At 44.2% G+C, this 24495-nt stretch overlaps 3 protein-coding genes across 3 annotated transcripts; all 3 read right to left on the bottom strand.

Annotated features, from left to right (window-relative positions):
- Window positions 1–2481: 2481 nt before the first annotated feature.
- LOC6551652 lies at window positions 2482–3433 on the bottom strand. The gene is made up of 4 exons (XM_026982113.1): window positions 3257–3433; window positions 3053–3190; window positions 2690–2998; window positions 2482–2631 (listed from the first exon to the last, which is right to left on the bottom strand). Exons 1-4 carry the CDS (start codon window positions 3345–3347, stop codon window positions 2501–2503), a joined length of 669 nt encoding a protein of 222 aa, XP_026837914.1. The 5' UTR covers window positions 3348–3433; the 3' UTR covers window positions 2482–2500.
- Window positions 3434–12365: 8932 nt separating this feature from the next.
- On the bottom strand, window positions 12366–12683 carry LOC6551651. The gene has a single exon (XM_001978529.1). It carries the CDS (start codon window positions 12681–12683, stop codon window positions 12366–12368), a length of 318 nt encoding a protein of 105 aa, XP_001978565.1.
- Window positions 12684–14657: 1974 nt separating this feature from the next.
- Window positions 14658–16502, bottom strand: LOC6551650. Its single transcript, XM_001978528.1, has one exon. The coding sequence runs from the start codon at window positions 16500–16502 to the stop codon at window positions 14658–14660; it is 1845 nt and encodes a 614-aa protein (XP_001978564.1).
- Window positions 16503–24495: the final 7993 nt, after the last annotated feature.

Below are 24495 nucleotides of genomic sequence, written 5' to 3'. Positions count from 1 at the left end.
CAGCGTTTTCACTTCTATTCTTTCCCAGATCAAGTACTTACTCTCCCAATTGATCGCATGCCATTTTGCATGGCGCTAAACACGAAAATTTCATTTTGTAATGGGTATCAAAGAATTAAACCCAAAAAATATGTACGTAAATGAGGGCGTTTGAAGAAAATATTACTAATCCTTTGCAGCGCATTTATACAGTACAATAGTTCAGCTGCAAGACTTGAGAGCACTGAAAATGAACACTATACAATTGCAGGGTATCTGATAGTTGAGTGACCTCGCTCCAGGCAGATGGCTTTGTGGTCGACCACTCCCCAACCCCTTGCCTTTCCCAATCAGCAAACAAAGCAAGTTTCGCCTCATAAAACTAAAACGTTGGATTTAATTTTGCAAAATAAACAAAAAGAAAAGTACCAACAAAATTGTTGAAGATATGGCGGAATAAGGACTCGCAGTGAGGGTAACTACAGTTTCTTGGTCCACAGATGAATAGGATAGGATATCTGCTTTGTAGATCTGATTGAAGTGGCAAGGTTTTATTTAAGCCCATGAATTTTAGCGATAAGTAATGCAGGCCCAAACAAGCACGCACATATATATATATTTTTATATATATACATACAGCAGAAGGAAAACAGAAGCAGAAACCCGAAAATGTGAAAATGAAGAGAAATTCATTATTCATTTGGCAGGCAGCAAAATAAAATAGAAAATGCAAATACTGCAGGGGGCGGTGGCGAATGAAAATACAGTGCCGTTCAAAATCGTTTTTTGAGTTTTGCTGTTGCTCCAGCTGCTTTTTTGCTGCTGTTGTTGTTTGGTAAAAAAGTTTTCTAATTAAAACAACAACTGACAACGCAATATTGTCAACGTACATATATACACATATATACACATATACTGATATATACAAACACATGCAGATACACAGAGATATATTTGCCAACTACAAAATGCTTTGTTAAAACAACTTGCACAAAGCCGGGAAAATGCCGGGGGAAAATTGTTGGGAAATGGGGGCAAAAACCAGTGGCTGCCCTTGGCGCTTAGATGGCCCGCTAAAAAACCAGAGTATGGGGAATGGGGAAAATCCTGGTTCTTATTGTTAGCAGTTGTTAGATTAGTTTGACTTTTCGACCCGTCCGTCCTCCACCCTTTTTGGCCAAAATGTAAATGTGCAACGGGCGGCAAGAAGGACATCGCAGAGCCGCAAAATTGTCAGTTGATGATGGCTTAAACTGAAATGGGAAAACAAAAATACAAAAATAGGACTTGAAAAACAAGAGCAAACAAACAGGATCGGGCAATTGTTTACATGTAAATTACCTGGGAACAAACGGGCCAACGATGAAAGCCTTAATTAGTCGCTTTCCACTGGGATTTCACTGGGGTTTCACTGGGATTTCTCTGGGATTTCACTGGGATTTCACTAGGATTTCTGGGTAAAATAAAAGGCCAAACATCCGTCAATTCGTTTGACATAATTTCATCAAACTTCTTTCAAAAGCGGCAACATGAAGATAATAAGTAACGAATGAAACGCTCTCACACACAAAAATGCACGTGAAAAACTGTAATGCCAAACCATTCAATTTAGGTGCACTTTCGCTGCAATTTTAAGGCAGAAACTTTCCCTGAAGCTAATTCTCGCAAATGGAATTGCCACCACTAGAGTAGATGGGGAAAATCCAAAATGAATTTGCTTTTGCAACTTGTAATGGAAAGTTTTGCATTCGGGCTTCAATCAAATTAATTTGTTTATTAGGAACAGAGCTTGGAGCTCCTCTAACTCGAATCCACGTCCGATTTTTGCCGCATTTTATTTGTCTGCCCGTCTGTCTGTCTGGGTGTATGAATCATAATTTTTATGATTACGTATACGCCGCGTGGGCGGCCACTCATTCCATTATTTCAAGCGCAAATTGCTGTTGTTATTGTGGCAATTATTCTGCAGCACAAGCACATCGAAGGGGTGGCGGGTGAAAAGTTATTATTATTTTAACAATTTTCCAACTCTTTTGCGCTTGAACGGCGCCAGCGAAGGTCGCGTAATTCAAAAGCAATTTGTTGAAATTAAATTTGATTACGTTTATTGCGCGCCAGCTGCTCTGGTCGAAAAACTTTCCTCACTTTTTCCACGGAGTTTCCCGCGAAAACTCTTCTTTAATCGCTTGGTAATTGCCCCAAATTGTACGACAGAGGGCGCCACGCAAATCACCGATCAAGCCACTTTTTCCGTTTTCCATTTCCCACCCATCTTCCACTTTTCCCCCCCACTGACAGTTGAAATTGGACAGGCGCACACGAGATAATTAAGTATTGTTTTGTCAAAAAAAATAAATTAAGTTTCAACTTGTCTCAGCTGAAAGAAATTAATGGCAGTGTCTTGCGCTGTGCACTGTAACTCACTCTTTAGGAACTCGCAATATGTATTTTAGCAATAGTAAGCTTTAAATACTTAACAATTTATAGAAAAATATACATGGTGCCCTTTTAGGATGATGGATTAATCCTTATAGGCTTGTGGTAAGGGCTCATAACGTTGCTGAAGGCTTTCGACATAGGGATTGGCATCATCGCTGGCGAATTCACGTTTATAGTCCATCATGGGACTATTGACCAGTCCGGGCTTGTTAGCTAGAATTGATGGAAGTTCTAAGATTTTCGGAAAGGCTAATACAATTCGGTTAGCTACCTTGAAAGTTGCCCAGCAACCCCTGCTCCTGATTCAAGTTATTTGCATCAACGTGGAATTGATTCGCATCCTGATTTAAGTGATTTGCATTCGCACTTAAATGATCTGCATCCTTAATGAAGTGGTCTGAACCCTGATGGAGGTGATCTGCATCAAGCTTGAAGTGATCTCCATGGTCAAAAGGAAGCTCTTCGTGTTGGCACTTAGATATTTCTTCTTGGCCATAAAAATCATCTTCAGCGGGCTTATATTTATCAGCCTTATCAACTTTGTGGTGTTTACCCGGCCAAGAAAGAAACGCTTTGAAAGCTAAACCAAGTCCCTGATAATAAGAACAAAACAAATGCCATTCGATATGCTTACGATTCATTGATCTATCGAAACGACTCTTCTTGAAATTCATCATTCCGTCCCCTGGACACTCGATTACCTTCTTAGTTAGAGGAGATCCATAAACCCGCTGATGATACAGTTCCAGCAGACCATGGCGATTTACGCCAGCTATTGGGCAATTAAGAGATATTAATTTTTAAGCTAACATATGTATACACAGTGATTTTGGCTTACACGAAGGCTTACCCCAAACGCCGGCCAGGAAAAGCAAGAAAAGGATGAACAATGGCGTCCACATGGGCAGTCCAAAAGGCCTTTTCCTCATGTTCGCTTTGTTTCGTTTTAAGAAAAAGTTGTAAAATATATATTTGAAAAATTTGTTTTGATAGCTGAAAAGAAGCCTTGCGAACAGAAAAATAAAATGTTGAGACTGTGAAGGGATATAAATTGGCCTGCTAAGTTTACTCAAATATCTTACTATACATTTATGCAAAGACCTAATTGAATTGTCCTTATCGAACGCAAAATATTTGACTAAGGGAAATCTTGGGAACACCTTAGACAATGCTTGGCTAATCCATTACCGCTTAGATTTAGCCATTTTCACTTGTACTCCGCTTTGCGGCGCTTTTGAGCTTTCTCGGCCACAATTTTGCCTTATGCGGCTGACCACCTTTAACCCCTTGATGCCCCCTGGCCAGACGAAGTTGCCAAAAAGTTAAAGTTTCCGTGGCTGCCAACAACAAAAGCAGCAGCCCATCAAGTGCCACGCCCACACACATAGAGCCGCCCACTTGCGTAAACGTTTGCTAACAAGCTTGAAGGGAAAACTATGGGGAAAAAGCGAGGGGAAAATGGAAATTCGGATTCTGAGAGAAACCAACAAACATTTTTAGTGATGGCAAGGGGTGGGCGTTGGGGGGGTGGCTAAGTGGGTACCCCTAACTAAACACAAACGGATATGTAGATAGTTCCATCACCACCATCACCGCACACCCCTCTTCAATATTTTAAAACCCAAAACAATTTTGCCAACAAATTCATCTAGCAATGCAGGCACAAAAAAGCTGAGATGAGTAACAAAAAAAGAATCGAAGGAAAAATTCGAAATGAAATGTTTGAGGTTTGCCAAAAATATTTTCTGCATTCAGCATTCTCTGTGTAAATTGTGAAAAAATGCTGCTTTTGTCGGCCAAAATAAACCGACGTACTTGTATCTAAAGTTGTTCTACGTTTATGCCGCAACTCTTTATTAAATTGTCAAGCCATTGGGATTGGTGATCAAGGGATTATTTGGCCAAGGATTCTAGCATTTGTCAGTTGTTGCTGTTGCTACTGCGGAGCCATTAAATGCAGGCGATGCCAACAAAGGCCAAGCCGGCTAAATGGAAAACGGGGGGGCACTCCTCTCCATGCGCCAGTTAAAAACATCTTAAAAGCTACTTTTAACCACAATTATGTAAATATGAACACAAACGAAACATAAGACAAAAGCACAACAGCACAACAGCCGCAGCATAGGCAACCTCAATGGAACACATTCACATCCAGACAGTTCCACACACTCACATCACCTTTTGAAAGGGTTAAAGTCACGGTCTGGCAAAATACTGCGACTCACTGTCGGATAATCAATATTTAGACTTTGCGTAAGTAACATGAAAAGGCCTCAAAAGTCTTGTTGCGCATATAATTCAACAACTTCATTCACACATTTTCCAGCAAACTGATTTAGATTCTTTCTGTGACTTTAACGGACAAAGTCACTTCCCATCACCGAGCCTACGAACTCTCAGAGCCAGAAGCACAGAATCAAGGTGGAAAAGTTGGGAAGTGACAGGAGGTGGAAGCCCAGGAGCAACAAACGGGTGACACATAATGCCTGCAAGTGTCTGGAGTGTCGACAACACAACCATTAGCATCTGGATGAGTGCGAGATGTACCGCCCACTCTGGCCGGCTTTTCCGCCTTTCCACGACCACTTTTCCCACCAGGTGTTGAAGTTAATGTCAGTCGAATGCGTGCGTGTGTGTGTGTGTGTGAGGAGCACATAATCCCCAAGATGAAGGTGGTGTTAATAAGCAAGAGGGCGTCGGAAAATGCGAAAAAGGTGGAAAATGTGGGCGGACAGGGCCGCCATTATTATTGAAAACTGTTAGACATGACAGCAGGTCACGTTTTGTCAGGCCCTGCCACTCAGTTATTCGCTCATTCGCTCATTCACTCATTCCCTTATGCCCTCATTCATTCAGTTAGTCACTCCAACCAGCCCAACAGTCAATGAAATGAGCAAAAGAAATGCAAAAATGCACAGACGACAATCCGTTTTCATGGCTGATTTAACCGAGTTTGAGTTTGGGTTGGAAAGGGCCCGACAGAACCGAAGAACCAAGTTAAATCCAGGAACTGAGCTCCGGATTGGGATGGCAAACAGATCGAGAGGGCGATGGGATGGAACTCGTCTCAGCGGAGAACCGACAAACAAGTTGAGGGACTTAATCTGCAAGTATACGACCGCAAATACCCTTGAATTATACGCTATTAATGTCGTAATGGTTTATGGCGTCTATCAGGCAGCAGCAAAGTAAGTATTGGGTGTATATACTATACATAATTGATTGATATTAATAATCAAGTAATCAGGGAAGAGTTTATTTCAGTCTTAGCCCGACTTCATTCAAAAGGATGTCATTTCTAGGAACCTACCATTCGCAACTTGTTGCCAAAGGCAGCAGCCGAAAAAAGATGAAAATTATTTTACAGCATATACAAGGCGAAGAGAATGGAAAACCGAATTCACATTAAGCCAAAAAGGAGATGGGGAAAGCGGCAGGCAGGCAGACAGGCAGGCAGTCAGTAGATGGAACTAACGGAAGGTCCTTGTACAAATGCCAATCCAGTCACGGGTTCTAAAAATCAAAAATTTGAATTTCGATCACGTCTTCAATTACGTCGAATCGACGTGCATATAAATCAACTCTATAACAGGCCACACACACACACACACACACACATAGAGAAACACGCTCAGACAGTGAGTGGGCGGCATGGCGGTATAGTGGGGCCTATGGGGGCGTGGCAGTCAGTAGTCAGTCAGTCAAATGCTGCTTTGTTGTTGCTCCACTTGCCCCTTATCCTCGTTGTTGCGTTGAGTTTTGTAAATCAAGTGGAAATGCCACAGAGAGGGAAAAAAAAACAAAGCACTGAGTTCGGCGAAAGCGGAAAACCCGGTCAGGAAAATGGAACTGGGAATGCGAACCACACCGATGATGATGACGATCCAGTGGAAAAGCACAACCAAGTCGAGGAGTCAAGAGTTGAAGTGCTGATGTGGCACAAGTGTGTGGGTGAGTGTGTTTGTGTGCGCTACGCCCCCACTAACCACGCCCCCTCGCTGAGCACTCATGCAAAGTGCAGTTGACATGCGGAAATTGTAGGTGTACCCACGCCCACCGCCCACCGCCCCTCAAGGACACCAAATCGTGCATAAATAAATTGAATTAAAAGTTGGCCACCAAAATCGCCGGACATTATCACTTGAGCAAGTGAATTCAACTCAAGGACCTGATAAATACGGCAATAAATTCATTGGTAACTCATTGTATCCACCTTTGGTGGCCAAGATGGAGAGCAACCGGAAATTGTTAACCACATTGTGGGTAAACTTTAAAAGCAGGCAGGCAATGCCTGTCAGCCAGGCCAAATTGTTTGGCATTAAAAATTGTAATTTCTGGCCAAGACATGCTATCGGGAACTTGTTGTTCAATTTCCCCCCATCACGCTGATTATCCTGACGCACACACATGACATTACTGACATGTCCTGGTTGTTGTTGATGTTTGTCGGGAATTTGATTTGATTTCAGGCAACCAGCAACTGCAACTGCAGCAGGAGTTGTCCTCGTCAATGTTGGCACTGCAGCCTCCATTTCCAGCCCTTGCTGCTGCTCCTCCTGATGCTGATGCTGATGCTGATGCTGATGCTTATGCTCCCGTTTGTGATCCCGATCCATCGCATCCTGCCGCAGCTACTGCTCCTGCGTCGTGTCCTTCTGCTGCTGCTCTGTGAAATGTCCTGGGCTGCCATTCGCTGGAAATTACTGACAACTGCTTCGAGCAGCGGCAAAGTTGAATTTGCATTGCCCCGAGCCTTGTGAGTGTGCTGGTGTGTGTGAGTGGCTGTGTGTGGGTGGGCGGGTGTCCTGCGAGTGTGTCTGTGTCTGTGTCTGCGTAAGTGTCTGTGTGTGCGAGTGTTGTCAGTCAGTCAGTTGTCAGTCACAAGTGCACCACACGAAGGTGAGTCAACAAATTGGACAAGTCGGAAAAGCATTAAACTAATCAGAGAAAACAAAAATATTTATAAGCTTAAGCTGAGTCAAGCTGTATTTGGTGTGCATTGCCTTAATATTATTTCTATAACAGCACAGGACAATTAAGCAAGCCTTTTTTACGTCTGGCCAACAAAAAATTCGTTTATAATTCTGATAAATTATCTTATGGATTAATTCTATTAAGATTGTGAATTTGTTCTTTAATATTATTAGCTAGTGAAAGAATTAATAAATACAATAATTATAAAAATTTATTTTTATTAAATATTATTATTTTATTATTATTATTAATTTTAACTTTTTCTAGAATAAGTTTAATGCGTTTTACAAACCCGACAGCCCCTAATACGAAAAGAAGACCCTGAACAAAAAAAAAAAAACAGCAACTTGCTACACATGCATGTGTCTGCAGCTTGGCACCGGTTTTCCCCGATTCCTTGCCATCCTTACCATTGCGTCCTTCCTTTGACGACCGAGTGGAAAGGCGAGTCTGAAAGGCGGGGGGAGGGAGGCTGTGTGACAGCTTTCTTGAGATGCACTTCACGTGCATTTGACTGCTTAAATAAATTTTGCTCATGGTAATAAATTCACTTAAACTCAAACTACTACTGCGAGGATGTGGGCAGCCAGGACCACCCACTCATGTGCTGGGACAACGGCAATGCTGCAGGCTTTATAAGACTTTTTGTTTAGACACTCATAAACATAATTGACGTCATAAAAACAGACAGACAGCAGCAGCAGCAGCAGCAGCAGCAGCAGCAGTGGCAGTGGCAACAACAATGACATAATGTCATGTAAATCTGTGCTGAGATTCCGTATGGCTGGTGGGGCCTAGCCGCCCCCCACATTTTGGGCCAGCTTTTCCTCTGTCGCTGTGGTAAGTGAAAATCATTAGTTGCCAGTCCACACAAAAGCCGAGGCATTTGTTTTGTTTGAGCTGCTTTAAAATGAAATGCCTCTCATGTTTTATATGGCCGAAAAGGAGCTGCTTTCCCGTGCCTCTTCAAATGTATATGTACATTCACATTCACACATATACCCCATTTCTATCTCGGGCAAAGCGGCCTGCATTTTTTGTATAAATTCTAACAAATTGTCTACACTTCCGACCAAACTGCGCTCCCCCATAGAAAAGCCCCCTCCCCCCTCCTTTTAGCCCACTGTGCCTAACCTAGTCCCGCTTGGCTCTCCATAAATCAAAAAGTGCTTGGCTACAGTTTTACAGTTTGTGCATTTGCTTTGTGTCCTATCTGCCCCTCTGCACATACTCCCCGCCCGCCCCCTCGCTCCCCGCCTCTGTTCTCCTTTCTTTACATTTTTTTCATGAACTCCACATTAGATGGCTGGCTGGCGGGAGGGGAGGGGAGGGGCGGGCAAATTGAAGGGTGGCCCTAGGGTTGGGGCGTAATGGTCCACATGCTTGGCATGCCGCACTTTTGTGCGTCGTCAAGTCTCGCAGTTTAACATATTAAAAGTAAAGTGAAGTGGGCACACTGACAGAAAAATTACGCTCACTCCAGCGGTAGAAGCGTTGAGCAAAAAAATGTATCGAATGTACACCTACACTTTAAGCTGAAAGACGGGTCAAAGTTCACAAAGGGTTGACAACTTTAAAATTGATTCGATTTTTTTGAGTGCATCGGGCTACTTCTGGCAAAATGCTCCAATAAGCCAGGAGCATGGGAACAGAAAAATGTGATTTCGAAGGAGTACAGGCTCTGCTATTGTTGCCAGCCTAATGCCATTCATTATTCACCATTGGCAAGTCCTCGTGTGGAATGTCCTTTGTACCACTTGCACCACTTGGCGGGATAAGACCCCATTCCGCAGCTCAATCCGCAGTCTGCACTTCCTGTTGCATATCCATCCAATAATTAACGAAGCGGACTGCTGGGAGGAGTGGGTGGGTTAAAGTTAAGCTTAAATGAGATGCGAAGCCTTTTGAAATATAATACCGTTATTTACACATCACTTCATTGAGCGCGCAATTTTTTAAGCAAACAAGTGACAAGGGAGAAAGAGGATCTTATCGCCTCGGCTCGTTTATCAAGCTCATTAGTCGCTGTCGCATCTTCGTCCTCGATGCGTCCTTGTTTTCCTCATCCGCCTCCTCCTCCTCCTCCTCCTCTGCTGTTGGCCGTCTTGCGGGATATTATTGAACAGCAGCGAAAACATTTTAAGCGAGTCCTTCGGCACACCGAAGTGGCCACCAAGGAGGCGCTTTTCCGACTGATTTTCCACCCCCTTCGAAGACGCTTTTATGCTTATTAATGACACCACATGCAATTTATGTTGGTAGTTAAAACGCCGCGCAAATTAATGGACGCAGTGTGCTACATACATATGTCCTCCAAGGATTCGCATCACTCGCGTAGAAAATCAGCTTGTTTAATTACAAACGCAGAGAACAACAGCCTCAAAGGAAGAGGAATATTGTTGATTTGGCTCAAACGCTTAGAAGATAGAAGAAATGTTTAAAAACCGATTCAGTTAAAGAACCACTAAAGATCACTTTACCAATTTAAGCGCGCTGGCTGACGGCCAATTTAATTACTTAACCTCATTAAGGCTCATTACACTCAAGTTCGACTGCTTGAAGCAATTCAGCAGCGGAGTTGAACTAGCTGCAGCTTACAGGTGAAGGATATAGAGATAAAAGCCCAACCCCAAATGGGTTAACCCAACGCAGGGCGCGGCTTAAGCCACCCAACCCCTCACCCTCCTGAGAGCTTTCCTTCTCGCTTTTCCTTCGAGCAACTCGCCCCTTTCCCCCGCCTAAACTCCACCACACTCTAAACTTTTGCACAAAAGGCAAGCCCTCAATGGCTGTATCCCTGGTGCCCTTAACCCCCTACTGCCCCCTGTGGACTGCAACTTTTTGACTTGTGCGCCTTTTGCGGCTGTTGTAGCTGCGAAAATTTATGGCCAATTCAATAAACGATTTTATTACATGCGCACGTTGTGTTAACAATGTTATTATTATTGGCGCCCAGTTCCGACAAAAGGGTTGGAAACTTCCGGGCGATGCAGTGAGTTGGTTTCTGGGCGACGAGCGGGTTAAGCGCTGTAAGCGTAAGCCAATTATTATGAAAATTCATTTATTTTCTATCGGTAATATGAGGCCAGAGCCCAAATGGCAGCAGCCAGGCGGAGGAGCCAAAGTGGAAGCCTGGAGCTGGTTCTTATCGCAAACTGGCCAGCAGCCAGGATGCATTCCCCGCAGGAGCCCTGGCCACTTATCCACCGAAATTGCAGTCCAGGCCCACTGCCTCCTGCATTTCCGAATGCTTTTACTTTGTTTACCTCCCCCCGCGCCCCGCAATTGTTGTTGCCAAGCTGCACTGGGACAAATTCGAGCTGTAATTAGTTGACATAAACTCGTAACTTGTATCTCACGGATGTCTCGGATAGGAACCTTTGCTACTGCGCTTGAGATCAGGGGGCTGTATCTAAATATTTAATTAGTTATTGTTTGACTGTCATCCCACTGTGCGACCCACTGTCTGTCAACGGTTTGCGCTTTTGTTTGCCCAACACACAAAGGGCTAACGCTCACATACTTTCACACAGATACAGCGCGCGCGTGTGTGTGTGTGAAACCTTATTTTCTGCAAACGCATTGCATTGTGCTTGCATCCGTGTGTGTGCGTGTGTGTGTGTGTGTGTGCAAGCACAAAGAATTCATAGAAGGCGCACTCATGTGCAACCCAACAAGGCAACAAAAGTCTCATTACTTTTACTTGGCAAATAATGAAGCAAACAACAAAACACACACACACACACATACACACTCGCCAGCATATGTCGCTCTCAGTGTGTGCGTATGTGTGCGTCAATTTGACAATTGACTTTGGCTCACTAACACACACTAATATGGCTGGATGCGAGTTCACGCTTCATTCATGAGGGCAGCAATTTGGATTTCGTGGTCTGGGTTTTTTCCCAAGTAGATATAGTACAAATTTCGCCCTCTACTGGCTACTTTTTAATGAAATCGTTGTGTGCGACTTTTATGCAGATTTTGCTCCATAATTTACTGGAAAGTATTAATACTTTCATGACATACAAATTGAAATGTACATTCCGAGTGCCTCGACGTTACCCTTTTTGATAAATAACTTGAATGAGTTTAGTTAATGGCGCCACAAGACATTTGCACAATCATTTTGCCCAATCATGCTGGCACTCAATTTAATTGATTTTAAAGTTTTACCAGCAGCGTCGGTTGAGCTGCGGCGCTGGGGGCAGGGGGGTGAACAATGGCAAACGGACCTGCAGCGAAACAGATGTGTAACAGGTTGACCCACCTGGCCGAAAACCATCCACTCTCCGCCGAGTAGACCACATAGAAGACCACCCATCCTCCCGCTGGCCTCCAAAAAACTAAAGCCATAGAACACAAGCGCCGAGCAAAAAAATTAATAACAAAAACGAAACTCAGCAGCAACACAACGCGTCGCAAAGCTCTTGAAACTTTGGCAGGGGCGCGCCGAAAGGGGGCTTCAGCTCACTGGAGTTCGGTTCGGTTCGGTTCGGTCAGGCGGCTTTTGAGTGCTTCCACCTGAGCACAAACTTAAGTGGCGAAACTTGATTAAAACCGCACACTCACACACACACGCACACTGTAGATGCCAGGGGCGGGGGGCGTGGGGCGGAGTCCAAGCCAAAAACCGAGTTGGGCTAAAAGTTTGTGATACGGCTAAGGACAGGTCGGGGATTTAGTTGCGGTTATACACTTCACTGACGAAAAGTCAAAGTTGCACACATTTCATTCCACACTCTAGCCAAAAATAAAGGCCACTCAGAAATAACGTACAATGGTTGGTGTACTGAAGGCCCTTCCAAAGTGGCTTAAGTCGCTTCCAAAATGGTGCGTTTTTTGGTAACTCTAAGATAAATGCTCTTATCGCCTGCACAGCTATAAATTCTTGACCAAACATTTAGCATTCGTATTCATTAGTCGTTGCCTTTATTTATTATTGTCTTACTTCGAAGGACGCCCGTCAGTTTCTATTCATTTCCAAGTCCTGATGCTTTGCGATAATGGTGTTTTTCCTCGAACGGCAGATCCAATGCGTATTCCTGCTGCTGTCTTGGCAACGCGTGAATTCCCGGATAGTCCACAAAGATGGGTGCGTACCTTCCAAACGAATCAGAATCGTGGTCAGAATCCTGGTCGAGAAATCCGTTTTCCGCTGGCGGGAAATTCTCGGGCACCTGCTGATAATGCCGCAATGGTGGCAAGTATGCATTTCCCGGCAGCTCCGCCGCGAAACAACAGATGGCAACCAAAAGGATGCACAGCAGGATCATGGAATGTTTCAGCATCTTAATGTCTTCGTCGGTGAGCTTCAACTGTGCTGATGGCCAAATGGCAGTTCGCTTTTATGGAAGAAATATCAAGGCCAAATGAAGTGCACTCTGAGATATTAACATATGTACAGTCAGACCTTGTGCTGAATTTAATTTTTGGCAACTAATTAGACCCAGTTTTAAGCTGTTTAAAATGCACTTTGTGAGGAAATCATATTTTGGCACTTCATTAGACATAATCGCATGCTGATCCTGATCTTCAGCGGCGGGCAAGCCCCGCATTTGGCTCGCTATCTTGCATAAATTTCCCGATATTTCTGTGTGCCACAGTTAGATACTGGTTTGTGGCTCTTATACCCACAAATGTGGGAACAAAAACCGACGCAACGCCGACCATCGAATGTCGGATTTTTGAGGCGCAGGCGCCGTGGGCGGCAGAATATCTGACGAATTACAGCGTTTCCCGCCAAACTCGATGATGGAGGCCATCAGGGCATCCATCTGGCGACGGCTTTGTTTACCTTTGTTATCAGCTCTTATCACACAGAGTTTCGCCGGTATCCACTGGGTGTGAAGTGCCCGCCCATTGGTTGGCTATGTTCCTCTAATGAGACAAATGGTACGAGTATCTACCCGCCCCACCACTCCACCCACAGCCAACAATTAAGTGCAATTAATACACGGGCCAGGTAAATCTCATCATTAGAGCACACACTTTTGTGTGTCGAGTGGCGACTAAAAGTCATAATTACGAGTGAGTTTTGTGGCAACTGGCAGCCGATAATTGGCGAACTAGTCATTATATACGTGGCTCTTTTCACAATGGATGTGTTCCCCGAATTCTTTGTGCCCAACTGAATACTTAACATTTTAATTATTATTTGTGACATCTTTGAAGACCTTTCACATTGGAAATATTCCCCAAATTCTTTATGCGCAACTGTAAACTTAAAGATGGTTGTAATCGAAATATTGCCCGAATTCTTTTAATAATAATTTTTAAAATAATTGTGATAATTATTTGTGACATCTTCTAAAGGTATCCTATTATTTAAGGCTAAAAAAATCACACAAGACTTTGGCTTATTCCTTTATTATTTTAACCCCAATGGGTTGAAGTCTGCTGACAGTGACTTATGACCTTGTAATTGAATTCCACATGCTGACAACATTTGTTGCTTGCAGGCACTTTTGGGCGGCGACCACGCCCACTCCTGATGTGACCTGCAGCACTTCCGGCATTTAAGCAAACAAAATATGTTGCAAAAAGGGAAAGCACACGGCTGCAACCAGCCACATCGCATTCGTGTTTCATTTGGGAACCTGTGCCCTTCAGCCACCCAAAACGCCCCTTTTTCGCCCCCCTAACCCGCCCCTTTTAACAGGACCTTTCGTACAACACACCTAATGATTCTTCTTAAAGGCAAATGTGTGCTGTAGTTAATGTTATATTTTGCGATTTTTAGGAATAAATTATAATTACAGTATGAAGGAATGATATTTTTACAATTCAAATTACTAATTTCCACATCAATTCTATATTGTTGCATATTTTAAAAACAGTTTCAGTGCTATCAACTGCACCGCTGGTGTACGTACATATGTATTACCCCTCCTATGCTGCCACATGTGAAGGCGGAAAGTGCGGCATGTAGGCTAATGAGTTCGTTCTATGTCGGACGTGTCTTGTTTGTGTCCTATTATATTTTTACCTCCCAAAACTCCTCCTGATTTTGTTGCCTTGTTGCCGGCTAACGAGGAGTTTCCATTGTCTTCTAATGCCACAATCGAAATGCCAGCGGCAGTGCCACAACTTCCCATCCAAATGGCGATTCGAGGACGTAGATTTGAAATTTTCGACTAGCTCTAATTCAGCTAAGTAGATATATGATTGTATTAGCGCTAAACAGACACCATTTGTATTATATTTTTAGATTAATAAAAAAAAAGTGTGTAAGTACATATATATTAAAATTTAAAGGTAGTCAACTACTCAAAGATCCTCCTCAACCAGCTAATCCGCTGACTGAGAAGCTCCAGGATAAAGGCAACCACAGCGGCGGACAGCCAAATCGCCGATACATAGTAAAGACCGCAGAAGGAGTCCAAGGGAATGGGTGACACCTCGTAGTCCTCCTCAAAGGGCTTCCTGTACTGACTGGCATCGAATTCGCGCACCATATATCCAATGATACCGGCCGACAGGAGCTGTTTGATTTTCCGATCGAAGGGGAACTTTAGCAGCGAATGGCGACGCAAGTAGATGACCATTTGGTAGAGGAAGATGTGCTCCTTGATGTGGGTCAATCGACTGGTGCTCCAGTGCATCATGTTGTACGACGCCATGGGTGCGATCAACGAGGTAGTCGTAAATTTGCCCTCCTTGCCCAGTCCTTGGATATAATCGAAACGATCTTTGGATCCGTTTCTGGTGAGCACAGTCAACTCGCGCGGATAATAGTCCAGATACTCCTGATTAATGAGTGTGTAGTTGGCCCGAATCAAGTCCGATATTTCGGTGGGCAGGGGCTTGTGGTAGGGCAATCGAAAGGAGTCGAACAGCTTGCCCTGGTAGACGACTCGCAGGACCAGGACCAAGAGCAACCAGCCCGCATAAAAGATGCGCACACGTCCACTCCTGGGCAGGCTGCTTGCCTCCAGGGGATTTCCAATTAGCGTGGTGAGCACCTGCAGGGCATGCCTGGCCAAATCAGTTTGTCCGCAAACGAGTCGATGCCGCATCCAGATCACGAGAACTAGCAGCACACTGGAAACCACCAGTGCCAGCCAAACGATGATGGAAAACGGCACCGCCAATTGGGCCACCGCTCCAAACTGAGAGCTCATGTGCATGACAAAGACCATGGAGCTCTGATGGTAGGAGCTCGTGAAGGAGAAGCGCGATCGATGCTGATGCGAACCACTCATGGCGCCGATCAGTATGGACGAGTTGCTGCATATCACCTGGTCGAAGCAGCCACTGCAATCGTCTTTGATGTCGGGGGACAGGCACTTATCGCACGGCTCCTCGAGCAGAATGCGAAAGTGGAAGATCTCCGCCAGCAGTTTGATAAGCTCGCCATCGATGCCAGTTAGTCGCCAGGTCTGTGCCCGCTCCTCGGCGTCACTCGAGTTGCCGATGAAGGACACGTATGGCGCCAATGGATACCAACTGACCTGCAGTGGACAGCCGGAGAGACTCAGGCCGCGGTTGAAGGACCTGGCCTGGTGGCCATGCCGAAATAATCCATTCTCATACACATCTATCAGCTCCAGACTGACACTGAGATCGCAGTCCATATTAAATAGGCGATAGGCGTAGACCAGGACCACACCGGCTTTCTTCTCGGTCAGCAAAATAACGTTGGAAGTGTGAAATCGAACGCAGGTCCTGGATATATCCCGCAGCACCTGAAGTCGCTCGGCTCGTGAGGACATGCGACGCGTCAGCAGGATGAGGAAGTTGAATTCCCGCGTGGAGTGGATGTCCGTGAAGTGAAAGCCAAGTGTGTTAAAGGCCTGGGCGGAATTGACCAGAAACACCACATACTTGGCTGGAACTTCGGCGGGTGGCTTCTGGAACGTTCTCAGAGCCATCTCTGATCCCAACGTTCTGAGCATAATGGTCATTAGCTGCTCCTGGCGGTGATCCCGGTGCTCGGCATCCTGCGTTAGATCCATCACGGCCAGTGTGCTCTGCGATGGGCTGACCTGGTCGGCCAGAATTTCCAGGGCAGCTGCAACCAGAGGTGTCACAACTTCCGGCTGCGGCGGATGCAGTGCACCCATTGCCAGGGATCGCAGTCCCAGCAGGAGCCATAGATAGTGGAACATTTGAAACGAAACTGTTGCGAGTTCACAAGCAAATGCGCTGTCCAATTTCCCTAATGGTGAGCTTTTCATTAATGCTGAGTTAGCCACTTTCGCCTCGATCTAATCTTATCCTTATCCTATGGCCCCATCCAATTAGCTTAATGTTGGGGGTTTCATTACACGAGACTGAGTACGGATAACAACTACATTGTTTTTTTAATATTTTAAAACCTATTAATTCCGAGTTCTTTCGAGCTTTACGCATTGAGTGCTTGGTAATCAAGCAGCAGCAATCATCGCAAGAGTGGGAACTTCAATCCGGGAAAACGCAATGCAAGTGCAAACCAAAAGCCAATTCAACTCTTTTTGTTGACCACAAGTGCGGGGCTGGGCAAAGGATAAGGATAAGGTTTTGGATGAGGGGTATTCCCCTGGCTAGGAGCAGTTTTTATTTATCTTTGTGGAAAGTGGTTACCGCACTGGACCCACCGAGAATGCAAAGCAAATGCAGCATACATATCTCTGCGGCTTGTTAGTCCAACCGAAAGGAGGCGCTGCCACGCCCCCCCCTAGCCCGCACCACCCGCACCACCCGCACCGCCCGCACCGCCCGCTCTGTCCACACTTCACGCCCATCTGGCGCGCATAAAAATTAAAAATTTCATTAAATTCACAAAAATGCTTGAAGTGGAAAAATGTAATATCCTTTGGGCACAAAGGATGTGCATATAAATGCAAATGCGGTACTGTTGGCCGGGTAAAAACGATATGCGATATGTCCGAAACGCCCACTCAACGCCGCGCCGGTGCCACGCCCCTCGCCGCAACAGCACCAGCTGCATGCATGAATGCACACACAGTACACTGAGAGAATTGAGTTTACCCTTCCGGTATAAATATCACTGATTTATTAATATCGCTCCCATTTGTAGTTTCGAATGCAGTGATATTGGAGTCAAGGGCTTGTGCAAATAGATTGATTTTTTTTCAGTGCCCTTGGGGTCCAGGCAACTTTTCACACGCACGCTTATCTCCGCCTTATCCCCCTTTCCGACCCCCCTTTTTTGCCGACTTTCCACCACAATCCCCACCCTTACCTATGTATGTATGCAATTAGTGGGTGACTTTTATAAACAAAGCGATAAAGAACCGGGCAAAAGGGAACAGAATATGAGATGCAAAACGATATTTAAGAAAATCCCAGCTTGCCGAGTCCTTCTGGAAAGCCACATGGCTCGAGTGACTCTCGAGGAAAAACTTTGCGGCTTTTCATTTGCCTAATAAGACGTCATCAGATTGGGCCAATCGAGGGGAAAGTGCGGAAAGTTGAGATTGGCAGAAGGAGTACGGAGTAAGGAGCACAGAGTAAGGAGTGAGGAGTAAAGAGCAAAGAGCATGGACCATATGCCAGGCAAGCGACAAAAGTTCGAAAATTAAAACTTTTCCAAAAAGTATGCAAAAGTCACTAGAGAAAAGGAGTGCTGAAGTGGATGGAAAATGGAAAATGGAATATGGAAAGAGTTGGTGGCAAAGCAGCTGCGGAAAACTGCACACATACTCGTATGTGTGATCATGTTTTGTAAACTGTAATTATGCTGCTTGTTAGCAGTTGTACCCCATTTTCGTGCCTCATTTCCGCAGCCACATATTTCTTTTCTTCGGGCACCAAACAAAGTTGATTCGACTTAACCTATTCGTCATATCTCTTGCTCTGTTTCATACCCATAGCACGATTAGGACAAAACAAAAGAAAATCCCAATCATGGGTCCAATTAAATTAGCAGCCAAAGGCAATAAACAAGACACAACCACTTTTCCATAGCCCACCCACCATTTGTTCCTTAAGTTTTGCGAAAGTTCAAGCTTGGCTTGCGCATAAATTAAAAATGACAAGGATATGCCAGGACGCACGGGTGGGAGGTGGATTGGCGTCGTGTAACCAAGAAGGCAACAAGTTGCAACTTAACGTTGCCCACATTTTGCCAAAGTCCATGCTGCCCCCGCTCCACTCTCAGCCCCTTCAAGCCCCTTCAAACCCCTTTAAACCCCTTTATGGCATATGAAACATGAGCACCCCGCCCCTGAGAAATTCTACGAATTCAGCGAAAAGTATTTTCCACCTTTAAACGTGGATGTGAAGGTGAGGCTGGCACAAAAAAAGAGGGAAATGATTTATGAATGCAAAAACTTTTCGGACCAACTTTGTACGGCCGTTTTGCCTTTGTGTGCGAGTGTGAGTGGGAAAATCCTCATGTTACACATGGTAGAGAGTGGGGGAGCGAGGGAGCGAGGGAGATAGAGACACGACCGTTCGCTTAATGGAATTATAAAAATGTTAACTTCAGCAGAAATTCAAACAGCGCCACACTCTATTCTTCACCCCTCGAAAGCCCCATCCTTAAACTCCTTTCATGTGTTCGACATGTGTGTTCAACTAACCTCTTTTCTACTTTCCGCCCACGAACTCAGTTATAATTTTGTTTAACATTTAAAGTGGCTTTGTTTGTGAGCCTTGAAAAAAAAATAAATAAAATTTTGCACCGCAAACGATTGAAAATATTTGTATAGACACGAAATTAAAAACAAAGCAAGGTGGGGCAAAACAAAAAAACAGCCTCCCAAAGAAGTGGAAACATTTCAACGTCAGCAGCAGGCGGCCTTTGGCTAGCAGGCTAATATATATATATATATGAGATATATATATATATGTACATATAAGGATATAGATATAGATGGATAGATGAGCAGACATATGGGTATTTGTGGCTAGGGCAATCCAATATACTTTTCAAAGCAAACACGAACACAACTTGAGGCTGCCACAAGGCCGAACGAAGAAGAAGCAGTAGGAGATGGCAAGGGCTGACACTTGAACCCACAGCCGGGAAAATACCACCCACCCACCACCCTCCTGCAACAGCAGCAGCCAGCCAATTTCAAGCCAAGTCCTGGAAATGGACCAACTTGTAGTCCTGCAGCTGCACTAAAAATATCAAGTTGCTTGTTAAAATACATGAAGCTGAATTAAATGTGCCAAAAAACTAACTATAAATGGCTTAACTCATATATTTTTCCATTTATAGATACACTTACTCACCAGAAATATGTGCAAAGTGGCGGCAATCGGTGTGTTTCTCTCAGTGCATCCGCTACTCCTGATGATGTGTCTTATCTTGTCCTGCAGTGGCTGAGCGATGCCAGCGCATCCTGGAAGCTTTTTATCTTGGCGTCATGTTGATGTTTGTCGGAAACTTGATTATTTTCATCTCGCTTTTTTTCGCCAACGCCAACGCCAACGCCAACACACATGTCGAGGAATCGCCGGCCGCCCATGTTGCTTCCACTCGGAAGATGTTTTGGATGCTGGGCCCGCGGCAGACAAACAGGAAAGCGGCGGACTGGGATTAGCTTCACTCCACTGCAGCCACCCCAGAGCGAACAAAAAGTAATACCCGGCAAAAAAAATATAGAAAGATGTATGTACGTACATATACTCGTACGCTTGTGGCCAAGTATTAAAAAATAAAGAGTTCTTACCCGATGTAAATGCACCTTTAACTCGGCGCACACGGGGCCACAAGGACTCGGTTACAGGTTGTGTTCCTTTTCTTTTTTTTTTTTTTTTTGGTATCCTTACATTTGTTGTTGCCGTTGTTGTTGACAAACAAGGAGCGCATAAGTAGAATAAGTTGTAATAAGAGCAGTTAACAACATGAGTGAAGTCAAGGCGAGCGCACAGCGGGCAGAAAGCCAAGACACCTGAACGTCACGGCAGGGCTACAGTGGGGACACCAAATGAAAAACCTGGCCAAAAACCAGCCATCATTTCGAGGTTTCTTCTCAGGCCGCTCACTTACTTTACCTACTTACATTACATGTAGCCGCATAAAAAATGTTGGCTATAGGCCAATGCATTGAAACCATTTAAAACACATTAAGGCAGGCTTCACTGTATGGATAGGGCATGGGTGGCCACGCTCCTGACAACTGACAACTCCTTTAAAATGTAGTTACTGTTGTTATTATTCAACCTTAATGAACTTAACAAGCTCGCACAGCGACGGGCCAAAGGACGAAGGACGAAGGACGAGGCGGCAGAAGGACGGCTGTTGGACACAGGAATCCCGCCCACCGCCCACCGCGCCCCTCTCCCTCACACACCCACACACACACACACACACAGACAGACAGACAAACGAACAAGTCAAACAAAGGGGTGGCAAAATGGGTGGCTTTGGACGGTTTTGGGTGGTATTTGGCTAGTAAGTACGTATGTTGCATGTTGCTTTCGGGGCACATACGCCCATCGTGTGTGCCATGTTCATGTCGCAAGAAATTTCCCAGCTCTCAATGGTGCAGGGTCACGTAACTCAAATAAAGCGCCAAAGCCACCAGTCGCAAAAAAAAAAAAAGAAAATGAAGAAAAAAACGAAGACAAAGAAAGAAGCCGGCTCCTTGTGAATTTTGGCTTTGCCGAAGTGAGGAGAAATTAAAAATGTTTTACAAATATTGAGAGAACGAGGCCGAGCTGAAGAGGCCGCACAACTTGGTTTGATTTCAATTTGGGCGCATATTTCGAATCCATTCATACTTTGACTTAAATCATTTGATATACAAGTAATTGCCGCACCTAACAGTCCTCAGTGGCCTTCTAAAGTTGTGCAATAATGTAGTTTATTATGAACTTAATAGTGTATATTCTGTAGCATTTTTTCTGCAACTTATTTTCGAACTTTTTTCCAAAATGGAAATGCTCTACTTTATGTAAAAACTAAGCTATGGCAGAAATTCCTTGACAATGGCCACAGAAGTAAATTTCATTAGCTAAAATTACTTACTTACTGCGCGCTTCAGCCGTTCCCAGTATTTTCCACTCTTATACGCAATTTTGCCGCTTAAAAACGAGCTGCCTTCGTGGAAATGCCAGCAGTCGCTGGCTGGCACTCAAAGTTGCCGGTTGCGTTTTCCTTTTGGGTAGAGCAGGGCTGGAAAAATGTTAAAAAAATATGCGACATTTTGTTGAAATGAAGAGTATTAAAAATCATATACGTACTTTTATAAAATATATTCGAATTTCACTGAATGTATTAATATGTAGATTGCAGTTAATAAACTGAAGCAGCTTAGATTCTAAATATATAGTGTTTCCTGTACGAAAGTAAATTAATTATATTGTTTTATATTCCACGTCATTAATGTTTCGCATGTACAAATGCCACAGTTACTGCTTCATCAAAGAGAAATTCCTCATCTCAACATTAACAACATCTAGCATTACCAATTTTATGGCCTTCAGGTATTGATATTTGCAATAATTTCAATCGATTCAAAAACGAACGCCATCCAGACTTGATTATTTATTAACACAACTTGAGTTTGAATTTGAGCCAGGGCGGTGTGAATTGTGGTTGGAGTATTCTGGATTTCTCGGTTCACATTTCAATTTCATTTAGTATGCCAGTTGCAATTTTTGCATTGGCTGCAACACCAACTGCAACTGCAACTGCAACGGCAACGGCAACGGCAACGACAATTGCAATTGCATTCAGTTTTATGGCCGCAAGCCATTTTAGTGTTATTAAATTTATTTATTGAAAACGCCACACGGTCCCCGATCGAAAGGTTTTATGTTTAGGTCATCGATATGCAAATTGATTGACAAAAACACTCTAGTTAACAACACACTCCCTTGCAGTTTTATTTATTGGATGCTGGGCGATGGCGATGGCGATGGCGACGGCGAAGGCGAAGGTCCTTGTCCATTTGACATAATTAATTGTAGCACGAACAATTACGGGGCGAGACACCGAGCAGCACAATAAGGATATACATTTTAATTAAAGCACCTCGAGCAACTAATTACATTGCCAGAATGCCGTGCAGTGTGTGTGTGTGTGTGTTTGTGGATGGCGTGCAGTGGCCGAAATGTCCTTGAGCACCTTTAACTGTGTGCGTTTGTCCGCAGATTATTGTGTGTGTGTGTGTGAGAGAATGTGAGTGCGCCACTTGATGCATGGGCTGGCGAATTGAATGCAAAAATTCTTAGCATACTTTTCAACGCGCCGCAACGCACGAGAGGCCACAAAAGGGTTAAGAACGCGGTTGCGTCCTTGGCGCTCGAGGAGATTATTAATCGATGGGAAGGTACATTAGGCGTAACCTGTTTGGGCTCTTCATTAGTATGTTAATGCAATTTCGAATAAAAGATTATTTCAGGAATTCGCATGTAAATCATATTCAACGATATTTAGTAGTTTTTTCGGTTTGTTTGTATAGAACAATTGGTGATGGCAACAATTTAGCACCATCTACCGCCTCGCCGAATAATCGCAGTCTATCATCGCCGTCGAATAAAAACCAACTTCACGAAAACTTTCAGTTACTCAGTCTGTCAGTTCATCAGTCTGCCTTCCGCTGTGTGTGTTAGTGGGTATGTGTGTGCTGGAGTCAGACAGTGTCAGACATAAATAAAATGCAAGACGGCAGGCGGCAGTCGGAGGCACAACGCTGACAGGTTAATGTCAAATCGCCCAGCCAAAACCGAAAAGCCAACACAAAAAACAACTAAGGAAAAACAGTGGAGAGGGAAAATCCTGCTCCAAGTACCGACACTCTAAATACCCAGTAAAAAATATTAAATTACGTACAAAAAGCACATATTTTTCTGTACTTACAGACACATAATTGTGATGGCAGCTGGAACGATTATACCATTTAATTGGTTTTTAAATATATGTGTTTGATGACTTTTACTCAAAAATGCCTCGTTTTTTACAGGGTGAGCAAACAAAGCAAAACCAAAAGGGTGGCGGGTGATAAGTGAAGAAAATGACACACACACACAAGAACAAAGCGCCAAAGTTTTTTTCGTCAGCGCCAGAGGACGAGAAAAACTCTGGCTGGCTGGAAAAGCGACTCTGAAGCCGTCAACTGACAGTTATGAGAAAAAGTAAAGCTGACGAAGACATCAGCGGGGCAAATTTGTTTAGTCTTAGTCGCTTTTCCGCCCCAACTTTTCGCCCACTTCGCCGTCCTTAGCCCGCATGCCATTTTGGTAATGATGGCTTAAAGGACGCCCGCTGCGACAATGTGTTTGTTTTGCCTGGAAAAGCGCGGATCGTGGAGTGGAAACTCAGTGGTTGGTGGGTGGTGGGCGGCATGGGCGGCGAATGAGTGGAGGAGCGTCCTTCGCGAGGACGCGCCGTTAACAGAGCATGTCGTGGCTTTGCTTTCGGTGGGGATTTTGGCCAAAAAAGGGGCCAGGGTGTCAACCGCTAAAAGGGCGTTAAGTGTTTTATTTACCCTCAAAATATAATTTATATTGTGGCTGGATGTGTGTGCGTGTGTGTGTGGCGAGAGAGAGACAGCGAAAGAGACAGCGAAAGAGACAGAGATAGAGAGACTACGAGAGAGATAGAAAGAGCGAAGAGGATTTGCTGTGAAGTGATTTAAATTTTAAGTACTTTTTGCATTTGTGTTTTGTTGAGTATTTACCACCACTCCCCCCTTCAAGAGCCACCGCAAAAAATGCCCTCCATCATTCCATGTTTCTCTTACTGATTACTTTTCTCATTTTGCAAATTGACTTGATGACATTTTCGGGTAATTTACACAATGCCGCTTATCCGTTTACCCAAAGAGACCTTTTTTGGTTCTTATTTTTTCGGAAAATCCCCAAGGCCATCGAATCTTAATCGCTTATCTGAAGCATAAGCGGTCTATTAACGAGCTGCGATTTCACAATTATGGTGAGGCTATAAAAAAGAACGCTGCTTAGAATGCACATAAGATTTTCTGTCTCTTTTTGTTTAATTTATAGTAAGTGAATTCAATGTAATAAAAGTGTTAATAGCTAATTAGCTGTACTTCCTCAACGCAGAATAACGATAATAGCAAGGGGGAGTTGAAAAAGTGGAAATGAGCCCAACCAATTATTTCGAAAATAGAAGCAAACAACTCCTTTCGCACCTCCCTCGCCTGCCAAAAATGTGTTGAGCATTAATTTAATGTCACA

This window comes from Drosophila erecta, unplaced genomic scaffold (genome assembly GCF_003286155.1).
Source record: "Drosophila erecta strain 14021-0224.00,06,07 unplaced genomic scaffold, DereRS2 tig00000126-arrow-pilon, whole genome shotgun sequence".
NCBI lineage: Eukaryota > Metazoa > Arthropoda > Insecta > Diptera > Drosophilidae > Drosophila > Drosophila erecta.
Note: the sequence above shows the minus strand (reverse complement) of the source record. Positions and strands in the feature narration are given on the sequence as shown.

Coding starts and splice junctions, on each gene's coding strand:
- LOC6551652 (XM_026982113.1), bottom strand. CDS start 3,347: ATGAGGAAAAGGCCTTTTGGACTGCCCATGTGGACGCCATTGTTCATC. Junction 3,191..3,256: donor CGTTTGGGGTAAGCCTTCGT/GTAAGCCAAAAT, acceptor ATTGCCCAATAG/CTGGCGTAAATCGCCATGGT. Junction 2,999..3,052: donor TTTCGATAGATCAATGAATC/GTAAGCATATCG, acceptor GACTTGGTTTAG/CTTTCAAAGCGTTTCTTTCT.
- LOC6551651 (XM_001978529.1), bottom strand. CDS start 12,683: ATGCTGAAACATTCCATGATCCTGCTGTGCATCCTTTTGGTTGCCATC.
- LOC6551650 (XM_001978528.1), bottom strand. CDS start 16,502: ATGTTCCACTATCTATGGCTCCTGCTGGGACTGCGATCCCTGGCAATG.